This window comes from Austrofundulus limnaeus, unplaced genomic scaffold (assembly GCF_001266775.1).
Source record: "Austrofundulus limnaeus strain Quisiro unplaced genomic scaffold, Austrofundulus_limnaeus-1.0 Scaffold25, whole genome shotgun sequence".
Taxonomy (NCBI): Eukaryota; Metazoa; Chordata; class Actinopteri; order Cyprinodontiformes; family Rivulidae; genus Austrofundulus; species Austrofundulus limnaeus.
This window is the reverse complement of record NW_013952427.1, coordinates 1,020,037-1,033,728: the sequence shown is the minus strand read 5'-3', so window position 1 is coordinate 1,033,728 and position 13,692 is coordinate 1,020,037. Positions and strand designations below refer to the sequence as shown.

The 13,692-nt window shown below is 37.2% G+C and overlaps 3 protein-coding genes across 4 annotated transcripts in view; 2 read left to right on the top strand and 1 right to left on the bottom strand.

Annotated features, from left to right (window-relative positions):
* LOC106514983 (E3 ubiquitin-protein ligase AMFR) overlaps positions 1 to 4,307 on the top strand; it is an 18,627-nt gene extending 14,320 nt beyond the window's left edge. Inside the window, exons 11-14 of one of the 2 annotated variants that reach the window (XM_014004539.1) lie at positions 1,190 to 1,293; positions 1,656 to 1,790; positions 1,927 to 2,093; positions 2,366 to 4,307. In XM_014004539.1, coding sequence (XP_013859993.1) covers positions 1,190 to 1,293; positions 1,656 to 1,790; positions 1,927 to 2,093; positions 2,366 to 2,522 — 563 coding nt within the window. In that variant the 3' untranslated portion in view covers positions 2,523 to 4,307. Of the gene's footprint in view, positions 1 to 1,189; positions 1,294 to 1,655; positions 1,791 to 1,902; positions 2,094 to 2,365 lie in introns of both variants that reach the window. The other variant, XM_014004538.1, reaches the window with a different exon arrangement.
* A 3,601-nt stretch (positions 4,308 to 7,908) lies between these two features.
* On the top strand, positions 7,909 to 12,104 carry gnpnat1 (glucosamine-phosphate N-acetyltransferase 1; the record flags this gene model as incomplete). The annotated part of the gene is given in 5 exon segments (XM_014004536.1): positions 7,909 to 8,113; positions 8,261 to 8,323; positions 8,837 to 8,964; positions 10,885 to 10,946; positions 11,086 to 12,104. Coding segments are annotated over 5 exon segments (555 nt in total). The 3' UTR covers positions 11,234 to 12,104.
* Positions 12,105 to 12,580: 476 nt separating this feature from the next.
* styx (serine/threonine/tyrosine interacting protein) overlaps positions 12,581 to 13,692 on the bottom strand; it is a gene marked incomplete at its 5' end in the record, with an annotated part of 7,070 nt that continues 5,958 nt past the window's right edge. The window contains 1 exon segment of the mRNA XM_014004535.1: positions 12,581 to 13,159. Coding sequence (XP_013859989.1) covers positions 13,086 to 13,159 — 74 coding nt within the window. The 3' untranslated portion in view covers positions 12,581 to 13,085.

Genomic DNA, 13,692 nt, shown 5'->3' with positions numbered 1-13,692 from the left:
CAGGGGGGCTGAATAATTTTGCACATCGCACTTTTCAGTTTTTTATTTGTAAAAAAATGTTTTGATTCATGTAGTGTTGGTCTTTCACATTAAATTCCAGTGAAATATATTTATGTTTGTGGTTGTAATGTGACAAAATATGGAAAAGTTCAAGGGGTATGAATACTTTCGCAAACCACTGTATACTGTGTACGTCAGGTGTGCCCATTACATAGATCGCGATCTACCAGTAGCTCGCGGAGGCGGTTTAGGTAGATCGCCTCTTTGCATTTTTTTTCTACAGTTAGGAAAGTGCTACATTTACATTTTTGTTAAAGATGTTACTTGCCATGATGCGAAAAAATATAAAGTCAGTTTCTTATTTGTTTTTGGTTTAAATAAACAATAAACGTTTAATTGGTAGTACAAATGTGAAGTGTTTGATACCTTGGAAAGAAAAGTAGATCTCGGCAAAGCGGAAGCCTCAAAAGTAGATCTTGGTTTAAAAATGTTTGGGCACCCCTGGTGTACATGATCGTATTAAAAGTTACAGTTTAGTGTTCGTAGGACTGAAGACTTTCTGAGGAAAGAGGCTTTTAAACATCTCTTCTATCATTTAAGTGTTTTCAACTGAGGGACTTTGATTTATCTATTAAAAAAAATATAGCAGAGAAGATTCTTCACATAAAAAAAATATAAAAAGAAAAGTCAAACGTAGACATGTCTTTAAAATATGACCCCCTCCCCTCCTCCTCCTCCTCCCCAGCCCACGTGGCTGCGGTCTGCTTGCACCTCCACCCCACCCGTGTGTGATTAATACTGATTATTTTTGTGTAAATTACAGATTTTTGATGCTCATTATACACGTAAACGTCTGAAGGGGTTGACATGAATGGACTTTTAAGAGTCCTGGGCTGGTCTGAGCTGCGCTACAGGTGGACAGGTTCAGGTTTTTTATTCTTGGTTGTCCACCGGACAACCGGGAGGCAGGATCTGTTGTCCGAAATGAAAATAAATAGTCTCGGACAACCTAAACAATGGTCGTATCAACCCCTGTTTTACATTGGTAAAAAAAAACTTCATTCTGAAGGTGTGGCAGCTTTTATTTTGCCGTGGCAGAGCGCCACGGTTAATTACATGTAGGGGAAACCCAGAGTGATGTGTGGAGCAACTAAAATCGAACTGTGTGATCATTTCTACGTTCTTACAGGATCTCGTATTGCCAGCTGGCTGCCCAGTTTTTCAGTGGAAGTGATGCACACTACTAATATTTTGGGTATCGCTCAGGCCAACAACTCTCAGCTTACAGCCATGGTAAGCTCATGTTTACAATAGCCTGAATTTCTAATTGGTTATATAGGAGACTGCAGAAATAAACTTTTAAGCCTCTAAGAACAGCACAAACTGGAGTTATTTATTTGTTTCTTCTTTCTAAACTTAAAAATAATATAATGAAAATGCTTGTTATTTGACGCTTGTGGTGTCAGTATCCTGCTTTGAGAAATGGTTTACAAAAATATTTATTATACATGATCTGGCTAAAATATATAAAATTATGAGATGGTGTTGCAGACCTTTTTTTGTTTAACTTCCACAATTTTTTTGCTCTTCCTTCTGCACTTTCTAAATTTTTCCTCTGTTATTATTTTTCCCCTCATAAACCGTCTGATTAACAGGCCCATCAGATTCAGGAGATGTTCCCTCAGGTGCCTTCCTACCTGGTAATGCAGGACCTGCAACTGACCCGCTCTGTAGAGGTCACCACCGACAACATTTTGGAGGGGCGGATCCAGGTGCCCTTTCCTCCACAGGTGATCTTTTTTTTTACTACTTAATTTTTCCTTTAAATTAATGCACAATTACTTACATGGACAACAGAGTTTTTTCTTCTTCCAATTTTTGAGATGTATTTTGTTTTGTAAGGCCATTGAACGTGGTCCTCTACAGGTGGGTCCTGCACCAGATGAGGATGCAGGTCCCAGTGGAGATGCTGAGCAGAACCTCGATGAGTCCGATAACATGGAGGTCCGAGGTGGTCGCTTTTCCAAGTCTGCTGAGGAGAGGCAGAACATGCTAAAGCAGAGGAAAGAAGAGATGCTTCAGCATGCACGCAGGTTTGGATTCTGCAAATTTTAGTTTTCTGCTTCAGAAGATGTCTTCCAATAAAACTTAGATTGAAAGAAATTTTGTTTTTACAGGGTCAAGTGGTGAAAATTGTGAAAATAGAGCTTTACATTCTTCAAAGTTGCTTGATTTTAGTTGTAAATCCCAAGAATGGCAGATAATAGGTTTAAAGTTTACACAAATGTTCACAACTGGCTGGCTTTTCAGTTTTGATTGATCTGTTTTTTCTACGATTTTTTTTTCTTGTTTTGTGTCTCTGTAGGAGGTTTCTGAACAAGACTGAAGAGAATCAGGAGGAGGATTTGCCCAGATTGGAGGAGGACTCTGCGGCAGAACTGACCTTAACAATGCTGAGACGTACAACCATGGCAGAAGCTGTGGAGAGACGCATGCAGAATCAACAAGAACCTACGCCCTGATTCTACAGATCAGCTTTATCAGGAGACTGGACCACCTCACCATCCCATGAGGCAACAAGAGCTCTATTACAACCTTCCCCATTTGATTTAGTCATTGGTCATCATCTATTCAAAACCGTAATTAAAAAAGTAGCAAACATGGCCTGTGGACTGTTTTGGGCTGCCTGAAGAAGGTGAGACTGGTGAAAGTGGCCTCTCCATCACTAATTCCGTTTTGAGTATTTGGAGCGTTATATATAAATGAATGGGTAGATGCAGGTCAGGACTTGCACGGTTGCATTGCCCATTGTTCCAGTGCCACACTTTGCAACCACCAGCTTAGACAGTATCTGTCAAAAATTTGGATTTGCTCAAATGTCTTTGCATGTTTTGCATTCAGAAACTAATACAAAAAAATCTATATTTTACATGAAGTGTTAGGAGGTATCATTTAAGCTACTACAAGTTTTTTTTTCCCTCTTACTACGTCTGGTCACTTGTTTTGCTCATGGCTGAAAACTGTATCCCAGATGAAGGTCATCTGGTATCTCAGTGTGTTAAAAGTTTCAACTGTGAATTGAATAGCAAGATGTTTTTTTCTTACTATGGAGTAAGAGAATGTCACTTTAATATTGGTCAGCCTTTCAGTCAGCCATGAATGTCTCTATGAAAATAATGCTGCAAAGTGTTTTTGACCTGCATTGTTCTTTTTTTTTCCTCTCCTGTCGAGTGTGTTCTGTCACCCATCTCAGACAAGAGATACTTTGGCAAGAAATTGGGATGGATTACATTTTCTACTTGTACACTGTAGGTTTACCTCAGCTTTCCTGTTTTTATTTACCCTTTACAAATGAGCAGTCAATTATTTATGTAATTTTAATAAAAAAAACTTCTGCTGGGGGTTCAAATCAGGTCAAAATGTTATTTAAAATGGCTCAAGTTTGCAGTGGTTTCACTTGCTGTTTGTATTTTTTATTTTATTATTTTTGGATGACATGAGGCTTCATCAGTTTTTCTGTGCTTCAACTGGAAATGGCACGTTTCAAAAATAATTTGAAAAACATATCTAGCAAACGTGGTTAAATTGGACTATGAGGCTCTTTATTTTCTACAAGAAGAATGATTTGGAATCGATGAAGAACTTTTCGAATTTGTGCGGCCTTTATGTAAAGTGCTAATAGTAAAATCCTAACAGTGGCGAACGTGCTCCAATACTTTATTTTGTTAAAGTACAGCACTGGATAACAACTTATTTTTTTCTTTTAGTGTTTTTAATTTGTCAAATTTCACTGAATCTGTTGCTGATTGAGACATATCAATGTACACAAAGTGGAGACTATTAAAGTTTGCTATCATTACAGCACAAAGGATAGAGTGGGTGAGTCATGCATTAAATGTAAAGAACTGTTTTTGTATCCAACAGATCCCACCAACTTCCACTAAAAACTGAAGTGTTGTCTTTATTGTGTTTTTTCTTTTTAGTGCTCGGACTTTGTTTCGGAGTGCTATATGAAGTTATATATTTTAAATTTACATTTTTAAAAATGTGTAAAAAACAGCTTTTTTTCAGTTGCAGCTTATTTTACTTGACAATTTAAACAATTCATATTTTCTTGGTCATGGTTTACTTTTCAGAACTTTCACGTATTTTACGTACTTTTTTCTTTTCTTTTTTCTTGACTGAGCTTTCAAGTATTTTGTGCCTAAATCGAAGAAGGTTTAGACCACAATCTCTGTAAATCAAGCTTTTTTGTAAAATATGTTGATATGAAAGACTCAATAAACGGAGCTTCTTGGGCTTTCTAACCATTGTGTACTCACATTTTGTTTAATCCCATCCTTCTCACCACATTTCTAAGAGGAACTCATCTTGTTTTTGGCTTTACAGGATTTCTGAAAGTTCTTAAAATGCTGTCATCTTAATTTTACACTTTGAGTCTTAAATATGTTCAGATTTATGGAAGCCCATTTCCGCCACCCTGATAAAAAAATAAATAAAACTTGTATCTCATAATTATGACTTAGCTATCTCATCATTATGAGATAGTATCTAATGAGATACTGTCTCATAATTATGAGATACAAGTATTATTAAGTAAGTTATTTATTTTTTATCAGGGTGGCGGAAATGGGCTTCCATACAGATTGATTAATTTAGATAATAAAAATACATTTAGTTGTCTTAAATGTGCATGTTTGATTCATTGCTTTTGTTGGAAGGACTTTTTTCACATTCAGCTTTTCTCACAAAATAATTCCAGTCGTCTGCTCCTGAAACAGTTTTTCATTAATTAAAATCACAATTTGTTAATTTAAAATAAAATTTGCAATCACTTATTTTTTTAATCATGCATACGATCGAATCGTGCGTCTTTTTAAGGTCTTAAAATTTACTTGAAACTTACAGAAACCCTTAAACACTACTTCCTCAGAATTGCAAATAGAGTAACTTATTAAAAATAAAATAAATCAACGGTATGTAAGCAAAAAATAATGATTTGAAGCTTTAGTTTATCAATTTAATATAAAGGTTCTCAAAGTTCTCAAAAGTGTTGCAGCAGACATGACTTGTTGATAAAATTCGTGAACAGGTGTAACACCGTATTTTGTGACCGTCATATATTGTGACTAGAGGGGGCGCTGTTGCGTTGCAACAACAGAACTTGGCCGAAACACAGGCTGAAGACGAGAAGAAAAAAACAAAAATTGTTGACCACATTGTCACAGAATATGACAGCTGTCATATATTGTGACTTCACTGTGGCTAAGGAAATAGTAAATAATTTTATTCAAAAACTACTTATACTAATTGTTTACATCCTCTAGTGTCAGAAAAATAACTTTTGAATACTGACATGGTGACTGTTATTAAATTAGTACAGGGTCACAAAATATCATAGCTATTATCATGTATAGTAGTAATAATAGTAGTAGTAATACTACTTACTAATAGTAATAGTCAACATGATCAGAAGTTATTTTTCTGACATTAGAGGATGTATACAATGAGTAGAATCGGTTTATGAATAAATATTTTTACTATTTACCAAGCTACAGTGAAGTCACAATATATGACAACAGTTGTCATATTTTGTGATCTCTGGGTAACTTGGAGTATCATACTCTTCTTTGTGGCTATTTTCGGCCAAGTTCTGTTGTAGAAACGCAACAGCGACCCCTCTGGTCACAATATATGACGGTCACATGGTGTAACACCGGCTCAAACATCTGCAGACACCTATTTGCTCAAAGTAGGCGTTTCTAAAGCTTAAACACTGATTGGCTAGTTGTATTATCTCTGTTTCCCAGTTGGTTCTTCTGATTCGTTTTTCTTTCACTTTTGACTTTAACTACCTTCACATTAGTTTTAGCAGCCAAAACTAATTTTGTTTATGTGGAGATAATGAAGACATGGGTCGGTATCTTCTTTAATAAACAAATAATAAAGACGTTATCGGTCCGACACTGTCGGCATCTTCATATAAACATATAATAACAACAGCTAACATATTATTCTCCCTGCTTTTATTATCCCCAACCAAGTCTTTTAATTACCACGGTAATAATAAGTTCGTGAAACTAAATATTATGAATATAAACATGAAAGTCCGATGCTAGGCCGCCTATTTTTATTCGTCCAATCAGGTGTGTCCCTTGAAAAAATGTCGTCCAATCAGGTGTGTGTGTCTCTTGAGAACCGCCTTCCTTCGGAAACAGCTGCTTCTCGTCTACAGAGACACCTCCTTGCTGTTACTCCGCCTAAAAACATTTTTGGAAACTCGACCCCAGTTTGGAAACCACTGGTCCAACATGTGCATACTAGTAGTTGGAGTAAGAAAGGACCGCAAACCCGGTTTGTTTTATTTTGGACGTCATCAGGGTGCGCCAATAATGTGCCACGTCATACGAAAGAAGCGGAAGTAGCCGCCCGGTGTTGAATGTAACGATGTAGCCCAGCCTCATTCACCAGTACAGTATAACTCACTACTCTGACTAACTAATCCCAATGCGTTAATCCAACTGGACCGTCTTCTGCTGGCTTTCATTGGTGAGTAGTTACCATGCGGCTCACCGCCATGATATAGTTTGATTTAAAATAGTCGGAGCTCTGACATTTATTATCTCGACATGTTAACTTCAGTAAAAGTGGCCTCAGGTTCGACAGGACTCCAGTCGAGTCACTGAAAGCTTCCAACACAAATGATACTTAGTTTACTAATTATTTAGATACGTATGAACGTGAAAAAGTCGCGTAATTATGCAGACAACGTTACTACTTTCAACATGGGCTTTTTAGTGTCCAATGTGTAGTAGTAGTAGTAGTAGTTGTAGTAATAGTAGACTACTACTACTACTACTACTACTACTACTACTACTACTACTACTACCACTACTACTACCACTACTACCACTACTACTAGTACTGTAGTAGTAGTAGTAGTAGTAGTAGTACTACTACTACTACTACTACTACTACTACTACTACTACTACTAGTGGTAGTAGTAGTAATAGTAGTGGTAGTAGTAGTAGTAGTAGTACTACTACTACTACTACTAGTAGTGGTAGTAGTAGTAGTAGTACCACTACTACTACTACCACTACTATTACTACCACTACTACTACTACTAGTAGTAGTGGTACTACTAGTACTACTACTACTACTACTACTAGTAGTAGTGGTAGTAGTAGTAGGGGTAGTAGTGGTAGTAGTAGTAGTAGTAGTAGTCTACTACTATTGCTACTACTACCACTACTACTACTACTATTACTACTACCACCACTACTACTACTACCACAACTACTACCACTACTACTAGTAGTAGTACTACTACTACAGTACTACTACTACTATTAGTAGTGGTAGTAGTAGTAGTGGTAGTAGTGGTAGTAGTAGTAGTGGTAGTAGTAGTAGTAGTAGTAGTAGTGGTAGTAGTAGTGGTAGTAGTTGTGGTAGTAGTAGTAGTAGTAGTAGTAGTAGTAGTGGTGTAGTTCTCTACAAGGAAACACTTCACTCTTGGCTTTGGTTCGTGATGAGCAGAGAAAGAAACTGTGATTTGATGCTGGAAACGAGATTCAGGAGGTTTAAGTCAATATTAGTTTTTCTTTGTGAACAAGGTTTGTCATCTGTACACATCCTGCACAGAGTTTGGCCTTGTCCTGGAAGAGAGGAGTCATCATGAATGAAAGCAGGACGTCACGACACGTTGTAAAATGATACAACATGTGGGTGTGCCCATCGTATCAAAACCAGCTCGTTGGTCAACCTCTAGATCCTGAACGTTTTGCCAAGTTAGGTTGTTTGTCAGGTCAAAGTTCTTAGAGTTAGTGTGGGTCCACATTATTAACGTGTGTAAGTGTTTTCTATGTAATTTTCAGGCTGTTGGCTTCCTGTTCTGAACAGGACAGGTGTGTGTGTGTCTGTGTCTGTGTGTGTGTTTCCTAGACAGAGTTTGTGGAATGCTGCTTGACGAGACTCCGCTTTTCGAGCCCTCTCTGCTTCAGGAGCTGGACTGGAGCGGCAACACCGTTTCCTTCTCCCCACCAATCTCACCGACTAATCCAGGAGACGGCCTGGTGCTCAGGCCGCTGCGCACGGCGGATTTCAACAGAGGTGAATCTGAACAGCAGTTTTCAGACCAGTGTTTGCATCAGAAGAAACTAATCTTTTTATATAATACATTAAAGTTAAAGAAAAACTCAACCTAGAGAAACTAGAATTACATTTTTCCTTTTTTTGTTGCATTTTTTTTCCTCCCAGGATTCTTCAAAGTTTTATCCCAACTTACCCAGACAGGAGATGTCACTCCGGAGCAGTTTGTCAGTAAGCAATGTTTATAAAATATTAAATTATAATATTAAAATTATGTTTTTTAGGGTACTTACCCTTAACGTTCTAATGATCTTCAGTTTATACATCATCTTGTTACAACTTTCAAAATCATTTTAGCCTGCAACTGAAACAATGACAATTGACTATTATGTGTTTTATATATTCAAAAATTAAATATTCAAAACAAGATTTTATTTGGCAAAAATCAAGTTTCTTCTATAAAGAAAGTTACAAATCTAATAAAACAAATGAGCATGGAATTGAAATGTTGCAGCTGGGGGAGGCAAGTGCAGTCAAAACTACAGAGAAGCTCAAAATTCAGACATAACAAGTGTTTTTTTTTAAAGAACATGGCAGGATTTCTCTAGTCATTCTGAAAGTAGACCACACAAATGCAGGAGTTGTGGGAAAAAGCCTTGGGTTGTCATAACACCTCCCAGAAAGTACACTTCATCACCACAACAAAATCTAACAAACTCGTCATGTTTTCTTGTTTACCTTCAGATAAATTCAGACTCATGAAGACAACAGGGGACTACTATGTTGTTGTCGTGGAGGACACAAATCTGGGACAAATTGTTGCTACGGCCACATTGATCACCGAACACAAGTTCATCCACTCCTGTGCTAAGGTATAACACACTCACCAAACTGTGGGGGTATAAATAATAGTGGGTACGGCTATTGTCTCATTTCCTTCTCACTAATCGTATAAGTTAAACATTAACGCACTGTTTATTAGGTCAATAGTCATTCAGTTTAGTCATCTAGCTGACTGCTATAAATGAGTTACAATCATATTGATTCTCTTAAAGCAGCGGTGTCCAAACATTTTGTCACGTGGGCCAAAATCATAAAGTCAGAAGGACTTGACCGCCTAAGATATTTTTCTTTTACCTGCTCAACAATATAAGCAATGAATTCTTTAATTAAACAAATAGTCTGATTCATTGTTGGAAATGGATGTGTAAATTAATCTAGATCCAGAACTTAAAGTGTTTTGCAGGTTTCCCTTATTGAAAGAAATTTTCTAGGTTTCAATTGGGGAAAAAAAATAACCCAATTTAGTCAATTCTGATCAATAAAATCAGGATTTAGTAGAGCTGGGCGATATGATCAGAATTTTATATCACAGTATTTTCAACATTTTCACCGGTTTCACGGTTTTTGACGGTATTTTTCTTTTCATCACAGCTCAGCTGATAATAAAATGTACAAACCCTGCTTATTGAGTTTTTTCTCTTTTACTGTACCTCTGTCTGTGTCTCTGTTTCCCTCCTCTGTGTCTGTTCTTCTCTGACTGGTGGTTGGAGACAGTAGTCATGCATTTTGGTCCAGTCGTGAAGGAGGAGGGTTAAGAAAAGATTATGATCGGGTTTATTGTTTTATGTTATTTATTAAAGCTTATCAGCACGACTCACCTTGCACACCAGTCAGTTCCAACTCCACTACAAACTACTTCCTGCAGCTTTTCACAATAGAACCACGTTAAGTCTCCATCAGCATCACGTCTCCATTATTAACTAACCGTGTTAAATCTAACTGTGCACGTCACCGAAGAGGTGTTTACTACGTTCAGCGATGGCGAAAACAGGATGTTTTTTTAAACGTCAGTCAATATAAGCAGCGGAATCGCCACCCCCTGCTGCAACTAGCTGCTCCAAACATTAGCATGCTAACGCACATAGCAGTGCAGCAAGGAAAAATGTCCCCCGGGAAACAGTTCACTGGCGGCCGTGACGAAACGTTCCGCTATTTAAACCGGAATGTCCGGTATTCAAAAAATTCATATCATAACAAAAATAAAAACCGGTATTTGGTACAAAACGGTATACCGCCCAGCACTAGGATTTAGATCACGCTTTCATTGAAAATGCTTTCTGTATTCAGACGAATTTAATAAATGAATTAAAAGCAGATTGCAGGGCAGCAAAAACAGCTTTTGAGTAGAAGTCACTAAAGCTAAGAGTCTGGTTATTTAAAGACAAATAATTGGTATTATTGCTAATATTTTTTTATTGTAAGATTTTACTTTGTGATAAATTTGCCCTAATAATAAATAGAAAGTCTTCATCTACATCAAACACCTGTGCTGGGGGACAAATTTATAAATATCCATCCATTTTCTGTGCACGCTTCTTCCTTTCAGGGGCATACCCAGCAGTCACAGTGCGAGGGGCGGGGTACACCCTGGACAGGTTGCAGGTCCATCACAGAGATACACATAGAGACAAATGAGACAATCATTCACTCACACCTAGGGACAGTTTAGAGTTATCAATGAACCTAACAGTCATGTTTTGGTCTGTGGGAGGAAGCCAGAGTACCCGGAGAAAACCCACGCCTGCACGGAGAGAACATGCAAACTCTACCCAGAAAGGTCCCCGGGCTGGGATTAAACAAATTAGTATAATTCTTGAACTGAAGTCAGGGGCCACAAATGCCCCCCGGGCCACACTTTGGACATCTCTGTCTTACAGATATAAAGTTTGTGAAAATGTTAATCGATCTTGAAAATGAGTAAAGCTAAATGTGTTTGATTTTGTTCGTAGCGGGGTCGGGTGGAGGAGGTTGTGGTCAGCGATGTGTGCAGAGGGAAGCAGCTGGGGAAACTGTGAGTAACAGCCTGGTGTTTTGTTTCATAAACTATTTGCCAAATCCCAAAAGTCTTTTCAGAATGTCCTCCTGTAGAAGGAAAAAAAAAACACGTTTTTTTATTAAACTGTCCTCATCTCTTTTCTTTCTTTTCATAGGTTAGTGTCAACGCTCACTCTTCTCAGCAAAAAACTGAACTGCTATAAAATCACTCTAGAATGTGCACCCAAAAATGTGGCTTTCTACCAAAAATTTGGCTACGGCGCTTCAGATGAGACGTACATGCAGCGCAGATTCCACGACTGAGGACTGCTGCAGCTTTGACCATCGGTTCTTGGACCATTTTTGTATTTTCAATCAGCACTTATTATAAGGGTCTTAAACACCAGGGAAACTTCCTGGTGTTGAGTTTGCGGTTGTGTCATACATGAAGACGTCGTCATCTCAAAGCACTTGAATAAACTTCTGTACGTTGAAGCCAAGAAACTGATCTGCCCCTTTGGTAAGCAGGGCTGCCTCATCAGGGTGGAGTCAGTGCTCGTCTTCTTTTCACCCAATGGGGAAAAAAAAAAAGCCAGTTACTGTAAACTCAAAGTTTATTTGGCTTCTTGGAAAATAATGGTTGTGTATAAACAGGAAAACTAATGTTTAGTAAAACTGAACAATCAATTAAAAAAAACACCTAATTTTATTTTATTAAAAACTGAAATAAAAACCAGCAGCCAGCAGGTTTTTATAACCAATAGATATATTTTTCTTTTTAGTCAATGGGACAATTACACGGGATTTGGGTTTATTTTACTTTTTTTTCTTTAATCTCTTAGCTTGGTACAAAGCTCTTTCTCTTCAGGTCTTCTGTTGCTGAATACTTAAAATAAAATTCTGAATGCTACGAGACAAGAAGCATTATAATGACTGTTATAATGTTGTCAGTAGGGGGAAAAACAGCATTTAAAGAAGCAGCGGTACAAATTTAATAAGGGTTTTTAAGTTTTGCATTTGGTCTACAGCTCAGCTGTCATTTTGTAACTGGAAACAATTATAAATAATTTTTGTAAATTAGCTTTTATTTAACCTTTTGTAGTTGTTTTATAATTATGCTTTTATTCTGGAGAACGGTAATGTATTTAATATAACTTATTTCCAAGTGGGAGCCCAATAAAATATTCTACAATCAGTGGTTCTTGCATTTTTGACAATTTAAAGAAGCAAGTTTTCCATGTGCACCGTTGTAAAAATGGTAAACTACAAATTTGTAAATATACTTTTACAACTTAAAAAACTTTAGTTTAAATTCCTTATATTAAAGTTCAAGAAAACCATGATTATTGGTTTCTCACAAAGGTTATTACATGTCGACACTGAATTCTTTTACTGCAAATGATATAAAAATATTTAATATCTTCATTGCATTTCTTTCTAAATGCAGTCATAGTTCCAGTGGGGCCCTCATATCCTTTAGTTAAGCAAACATATTGGTTTCATTGTCCGAAACAGGTAGCACTTGTAAATAGAACGTTTAATTGACAATGTGTTTTTTAATGGATTGTTATAAATTAACAATTTAGAAAAACTCAAAATGAATATCTACAGAAAACAAATTGTGACTTCAGTTCAGAAATACATAACTGAATAAAAGATGAGAGACAGGTGTACAGTACTTAGGACTTTTATTAAGCAGTGTTATTTTTATGTTCGTGACAGCGCCACCTGAAGCCTGATGTTAGTTCATGATTCTATTATTCCTGAAATAAAGACATAGCTACTCCTCTCACATCCTCCGCTGGGAAACATTCAGCCTACCTTCCTTTTCTCCAATGTTCCCAGTCTGCTCGACTAGACTAATTCAAGTATTGAAAGTGCATTATTGCAATACTGTCCCGCTGCAAATGCAAAATGCTTTAAATACTATAAAACTGCAAAAAATCTCCCATCAGTGCATACAGCTCAGAAAAACAAACAAAACAAAGTTAGCCAGTTCGCCCCACGTCCATCAGAACTCCATGTCTCAGACATGAGTAGCTGCCCACCCACTTACCCACCCTCCTCCCTTCCCCTTAGAAAAAAGTTCAAATATTTACATTTTTAATCCCATTAAAAATGTAAAAAGTAAGAAAAGAAGAGTGCACAGTGCCACGCAGCTTATTATTTGCAGAGCTCATCCGTCCTGTGTTGCTGTGACCTGCATCACTCCAAAATCTTCATCCTCCTCCAGGCTGCGTTTGTGGCTTCCTGTCAAATAATAATGACAAAATAAAATATATATGCTGCTTTAAAGAGTCTCATGTTAAAGCCATGATCTTTACTATTAAAACTAATTCTTTTTTTTAATAGAGAATGTTCCAAATAAACTAAAGAACATTTTGGCTGCGTCTCAATTCAGGGACTGCAGCCTACCTAGACCACGGCCCAAGAACTCCATGTAGGCGGTTTAAAACATCTGAAATCAGACGGTCTAGCCTTCACGTGACGTTTAATATGAAACGTCTTCAGTCTTAAAATGTGTTGGGACATACACTCCTGATCAAAATCTGAAGACCAGTCAAAAAAGTGCAAGAATTTGCATTTTGCACTATTGGATCTTAAGAAGGTTCTAAGTAGAGCTTCACAATGTTAAAAGAAGAAATCAGTGCAAGAGACAAGAACTTTTGAGCAGGGAATTTTCTGAAAACTGCAAGGGATGCCTTTCAGAGTGCACACGAGCAATTAGCAGCAACATCTTTAATGGCTTATCAGAATCACATTGCATTAGACTATTTATTGGC